Consider the following 6,003-nt stretch of genomic DNA (forward strand, 5'->3'; position numbering starts at 1 on the left):
ATCTATATTTCCAAAGAGAATGAAAAGGGGCAGAAAACATGCTTGTGGAAGAGGAAACAGAAATAACCAAAAAATGTTTCAGATTTTTCTACTCCTCTCTGAATTTTAAAAGACCTCATTAAGTATTCATACCTAAGGGGCAACCATCCAGTCTTCAGATGTGCTCCTTCTCACTTGTTTGGTCACGTCCTGTCCACTGCTTACTGGGGAATGTATGCATTGAGGAATGTAGATGTTTTGTGAGGTGAGATATTACATTAAAACATTGACCATAAACTTACTGTATGTGATCATTTCCCCACTCAGTCAGAAGCAGGCATGTTGCCTGGAGAATCAGACTGTTGTGGCAGGAATGCAAAGAGAAAGAGACAAGGTTCAGTGTTTGACTTCCAAATTGGCCAGCTACCTCAGAAATAATAGTCAGCACCAGGAGACTGCTGAACACGCTCAGTCTCCTGTTCCAGGAGGCAGCGTGGGAGACAAGCCAAGGCTTACAGGCCATCGGTGCCACTTGAGCAAGCTCAATTTGTTCCTGGTGCAGGGGAGCCTCATTAGCAGTTCTTGTCAATGCTGGATGAGTGTTCCATCAAAAACTGCCCGAACTTGTCCAGGTGATGCCTGTGCTCAGAGACTTTGCTGACACCTATTTGAATGGTCTCATGTGGACTGCCTCTCCCCTCTTTTCTTCCCTATCCCACTCCCTTTTTCAAACATCCAGGATCATTGTAAGTCAAATGCTCAAAAACAGAATGCAGTGGGCAACGCAATCCAAAGAGCTAATGTTGTAAAGAGAGAATTCATGATGCATTACTTGGGGGAGATCAAGCAGTGACGAAACCCTGCACAGTTATACTGTAGGGATTTTCACATTGTTAGGCGGAAGTAGACATTCTGGGGAGGCTGACTTTTCAATTTATGATAATCTATAATAAAGCGACATGGGTAGGAGTAGAGAGAAAAATTGAAAAAGAATTATAACAGTGTATGTGGTTGTTCTAGTGGCTGGTATTAATTCCAGTCCAAGTCCAAAGGCCAGAGAACCAGGTGAGCCAATGTCCCATCTCAGCAGTCAGGCCAGAGTGGTACCCTTTTCTCAGCCTTTCTGTTCTATTCAGGTCTTTCATTGCTTGGATGAGGGCTATCCACATTGGAGAGGGCAATCTGCCTTCCTCTGGCTATTGAATCTAACAAATGTTAATCTCATAAAAAAGCATAGTCACAGATATGCCTAGACACCAAATGTCTGGGAACCCCACTTTTTCAAATTTTTAAATCATGCATTATATACAGTGTGGATTTTGTGGGGATCCAGACCATAATTTTCCCAGTACTGAGCAATACTTAAGATTTTAATCCAGCTTATGTGGAGTATAATGTAGGGCAGGTTTAAAAGGTGTTTCAGAAAACCTTTTGTTTAAGAAATAATGTGTTGTTGTTTTTTTAAATCCTAAGCAAAATATACTTGAGTATTTTTTATGTTGGGTTGATAAAAAAATTGCTTACATTAAAATGAATGAAATTAAATGTTGTGAATATCTTTAAAAATGTTGACACATAAAATTAGTCATCACAAGTCCATCCTTTTTCAAATTGGTGCCCATATACACCTCCTCAACCAAAACTTATTTAAGTAAAGACAACACAAGGTCACACATCTGACTAATATGGTACAACTACACTATGTACTACTGCAGTCTGCCTTGCTCAGTCTACTGACTCAAATGTTAATCTCATTCAAAAATACCCTCACAGACACACCCAGAATAATGTTTGATCCAAAGTATGGGTACCCTGTGACTTTGGCAAGTTGACACATAAAATTAACTATCACAAGGATATAACAAACCTTCCGTGTTGGGGTCCAACCCCAGCAGGTCCAGGGGTTCCCAAAGGTGTGGACAGAGTCGGCAAAGAAGGAATGACACAGAGACAGTGTTCAGTTGATCAGCAGCCTAGCCAGGTTCTCGCCAGGATCTCCAGCCAGGTTCTGTGTTTTATTGTCTTGTTACATCTGTATGTATGTATGTATGTATGTATGTATGTATTTATTTATTTATTTATTTTTCAGGTATTGTGCATTCTTTTTATTAAGTCTTCATTAAACAATGCAGACATTTTATTATAACAAAACATTTAATGGTTTTCATTTAGTCCTTCAAAGAAAGCTTTAAAGGAACTATAATTTCAAAGTGACCAAGCCAACTCTGTGAATTAGTGTACAGAAATATCACACATGTAGAGTTATCCCCTCCAATCTAGGGGGAGCATATAGCATACACAGGAAAAGTAACAGTATAAACAACAGTAAAAAATGGGTAAGTGGAAACAGCATATGGATGAAAACTTTATACCCATTTAAGATGTATACACCTTGCAAAGGAAAAATAATTCATTTCCAAGTCTCAGTTCTCTCCTTGTATTAAATGACATTTCCCCCTCTGTAACTAGTATTAGTTTTTGTTGGTTTTTCTCCAGAGTAAGATCACCTGGTTATTTGGGTGTTTATACTTCTGTTCACTAGTAGTCGATGCTATACTTTATATGACCACATTCTCAAGGCTTCAAAATAAATTAGGTAGTAGCTCTGAAGGAGATGTGATAAGCTTCACCTTTCTACTGATTTTTAACTATGTCTCAGTGGTACTTATACTAGAACTAAGTGGCCTTATGCCTTATAAAAATCGATGATTAATAACCACTAAGCAGAGAATTCAGGCTACAAGATTTTACCTATCTACCTGGGATTGGATTATTTTGATAAGATGATGATACACAAATAGATTTTGATATAAGAAAACTAAAAGGTATGTTAAATATTGCTGAGACTAAGATTTTAAATTCCTGTTTCTGGTTGACCAGATGGAAGCATCTGCATATAAAAGCTAGAAGCAGAGTTTTACTGCATGAAGGAAGCCCTTTACCATTTATGAAAAGCCCAATGTGGTCTATAATTCATTCAGATAAACTGGTCCCTAGACACTGATTTTAGGGAAGGATGTGAGAGAATAACTCAGATTTAGATTTAGGGCTCAAAGGTTACTGAGACATAGGAAGGTATGGAGAGATATACTGAGTCTCGTCAGAGGAGAGTCAAGTAGCCTGGTTAATCCTAGAACCGTCCCAGGAAAGTATCATTTTCAAGCCAGGCCAGAATATCACTGGCCTCTGAAAGGTGAGCTAAATGAAACATCACACCGGATGACTTCTTGGATATTCAGGTAGCACAGGTTTAGAAAAAAACAATCCCAATACCACAAGTTTAGATTTATCCTGTTAACTCTCACATTTCGAAATAATTCCAAAACACTGAAAGAATGCTTCACTTACAACTTTCTATTGCCCCCAAAATAGGTTTTTGTATTTTAAGTGACTTACCAAAAAAATGGGTCTTATATTTTGGAGGTAAACTTGTTTTCTTACACAATCAAAACTCTTAAACTATCTTGGTAAATTATCTTTTTAATAGGTTATCTTCTCATCTTCTGTAAAGATTTCACATTGTTTTATTTAATATTGTTTTTAAAAGAAGTTAACATATTGTACACACTTATAGTATTGCTGCATATTATTTGTAATTTTATTTGGTATAGTATCCCTTTCAGAGTTATTTTTGTATATTTACAGTGAATTATAGTGAACAGACCCATGCCTCCCCCTCCCCATTAAAAATAAAAAGGAAAACGGAGGGGGCGGGGAAGACAAGAACAACAAAAGAGATTAGGTTCTGCCCTAATCATTCAACTGTGGGGATGCAGGCGTCAGCTTTTTGCACCCATTCTCCATGCTAAAAAGAAAAAAAGAGAAAAAGAAAAAGGAAAAAAAAAACTTTCTGGGATTACTATGAAGTATTTCAAGAACGTCCAGTAGACTTCTGGATTTGTTCCTTTAAGATCAGGATACTCTGCCTTTGCTCAGGAGGCAGCATGGCAATTTGATCTGCAGTCAGTTGAAGAACCTGCATGATCAAAGCTGCCTTTTCTTGATCCTGTGGAGTTCCTTGGCTCTGCCCTGGACTAAAACTGCTAGGCTGGCCTCCACTTTGCTTAGTTGCCCCCTGTACGCCTGTTCCCTGCATGCCTGCCCCTTGCATGCCTCCTCCCTGCATACCTGGTCCTTGCATGCCTGCTCCCTGCATGCTAGCTCCAGGATTTCCCACCCCTGAAATGCTTGGGACCTGCCTGGGTCCCTGTGGACCACCTGCCCCCATATTAATGCAACCAGGACCCTGGATTCCACTGGTCATAGGGCCTTTTGAACTGGGGCCAGGGCCCCATATCTCCATTCCTCTTCCATCCAAGCCTCTGGCTTCCATTGCACAGGTCTTCTTTCCTCTTCTCTCCATCACTCGTGCCTCCAAGACCTCAGTTTCCATGGCTCGGGTCTCCATCCCTCGAGAGTCTCTACTACCTCTACCATCCAGAGGTAGAACCCTTTGATCTATCATCTGTCCTCTGGGCTCTCCAATTCGCATTCTGGGATCAGCGATTGGCCCTCCCCTCATCTCACGTGAGGAAGGGCCACGGCCGTCATGACCAGGGGCATGGTGCATGGGGGGGCCCTGATGAGGTGGCCCAAGATAGCCCCTGGGCTCCACTTCTCCAGCGTGAGTGACTGAAAGCAAAGTCCCTCCACGCAGGTCATTTGGAGCATCTCCCAACAACCCTCGACGAGGTAGTCCACCAGCAGTGATGGGTCCACGTGGCATAGGAGCTCTGGGATCCGACATCTGCATCTGTCCCCGCTCCAAAGGCACAGGACCAACCATTGGCATTCCAAGTTGGGGCTGCGGAGCTCCACCAGGAGTTAAAGCACCAGACCCAGGAACTGCAGCTGGCATGGGCCCCGGGGCTGGAATTCCACCCTGGATAGGTGTCTGCATCAGAGGAGGGATGTCTTTCACAGGTCTTCTAGCCAAAGGCTGGGGCTGAGGAGCTGGAGGGTTTTGCTGGTTCAGCAACACATTAGGTCCTGGGCAGAGCCCATGGCTAGGGCCAGCGACGGGGCCAGCGACAGGGCCAGACACACGCTGAGATTTGCCTGCGATCAGCGGTGTAACGGGTATCTTGGGATGGAGAATTTTCAGAGCAGTCTCTCGGTCTATGATTTTCATCGCTACTTGCACCTGCAAGAGCGCATAAGCCAGTTGCGGGTTCTGAAGTAACATTGTTCGCGCTTCCTGGGGGCTGTTTTGGACACAGAGCTTCATCTGCTTCATCAGCTCCAACATCTGCTCCGGGGGGAGACTAGCGACTGCTCGGGTAATTGACTCAGGGGCGTCCTCCGGCTCGATAGGGTCCCCATAGGGTGAGTCAATGATGGGCGCCACGGGCCCCAAGCTCTTCAACTCCTCCTTGTCCTTTTCACTGGCAGCATTGTCCACCCGCAGCGCCCGGCCGCTGAGCTCGCGCCCATTCAGGTTTCGCATGGCACTGAGCGCCGTCTCCTGGTCTTGGTACTCGCAGAAGCCATAGCCCTTGGATTTCCCGGTCTCTCTATCGTATACGAGCCGGAAACTGACAACGGAACCAACCTCCGAAAAAATGCCCTTTAACTGCTCCTCGGTGGCCTCATAAGGAATGTTCCCCACGAACACTGAACGCAGCGATCGATCCATGGCTGGGTCTCTCACCGACAAACTCGACATGATTCCCGCGTTGCACACAGAGGCGAGTAGGATCCCTGTGTGTTGTCCTTCTCAGACCCACACACACTTCTAAGAAGCTGAGCCACCTACATCTGTATTTATACCAGTTGATTTTAATCCGGTCAATTTCTATTCCAAAGGTTAGGGCGTTTCTTACCTCCATTCCAGGGAGTAAAGAATGTGTAGTTAAAGGGATTAACTACCCACCTGGCACTTAGTTAAGGGGTTTTATTCCATCCCGAGCTTCAGGGAAAAATCCCTACCTGGGGAAACAACCTTTCTGGGAGAGGTGACCTTGGTTCAAACACATACCGCCAAGAAGGGGAGCAAACATATTAAGAACAGTATGCCATATACTC

The 6,003-nt window shown here is 43.7% G+C and overlaps 1 protein-coding gene across 3 annotated transcripts; it reads right to left on the reverse strand.

Annotated features, from left to right (window-relative positions):
* Positions 1-3,713: 3,713 nt before the first annotated feature.
* On the reverse strand, positions 3,714-5,644 carry LOC102432793 (cleavage stimulation factor subunit 2 tau variant-like). 3 transcript variants are annotated; one of them, XM_014451443.2, is made up of 3 exons: positions 4,913-5,644; positions 4,168-4,861; positions 3,714-4,077 (listed from the first exon to the last, which is right to left on the reverse strand). In XM_014451443.2, the coding sequence occupies exons 1-3, from the start codon at positions 5,642-5,644 to the stop codon at positions 3,851-3,853; spliced, it is 1,653 nt and encodes a 550-aa protein (XP_014306929.1). In that variant the 3' UTR covers positions 3,714-3,850. The 3 variants fall into 3 exon arrangements, with proteins under 3 accessions (XP_014306929.1, XP_014306928.1, XP_006084102.1); XM_014451442.2 differs by having other exon boundaries at positions 4,168-5,644; XM_006084040.3 differs by having other exon boundaries at positions 3,714-5,644.
* Between the last annotated feature and the right edge of the window lie 359 nt (positions 5,645-6,003).

This window comes from Myotis lucifugus, unplaced genomic scaffold (assembly GCF_000147115.1).
Source record: "Myotis lucifugus unplaced genomic scaffold, Myoluc2.0 scaffold_9, whole genome shotgun sequence".
Taxonomy (NCBI): Eukaryota; Metazoa; Chordata; class Mammalia; order Chiroptera; family Vespertilionidae; genus Myotis; species Myotis lucifugus.

Excerpts from the sequence above, each read along its gene's own strand:
- LOC102432793 (XM_006084040.3), bottom strand. The coding sequence starts at position 5,644 with ATGTCGAGTTTGTCGGTGAGAGACCCAGCCATGGATCGATCGCTGCGT.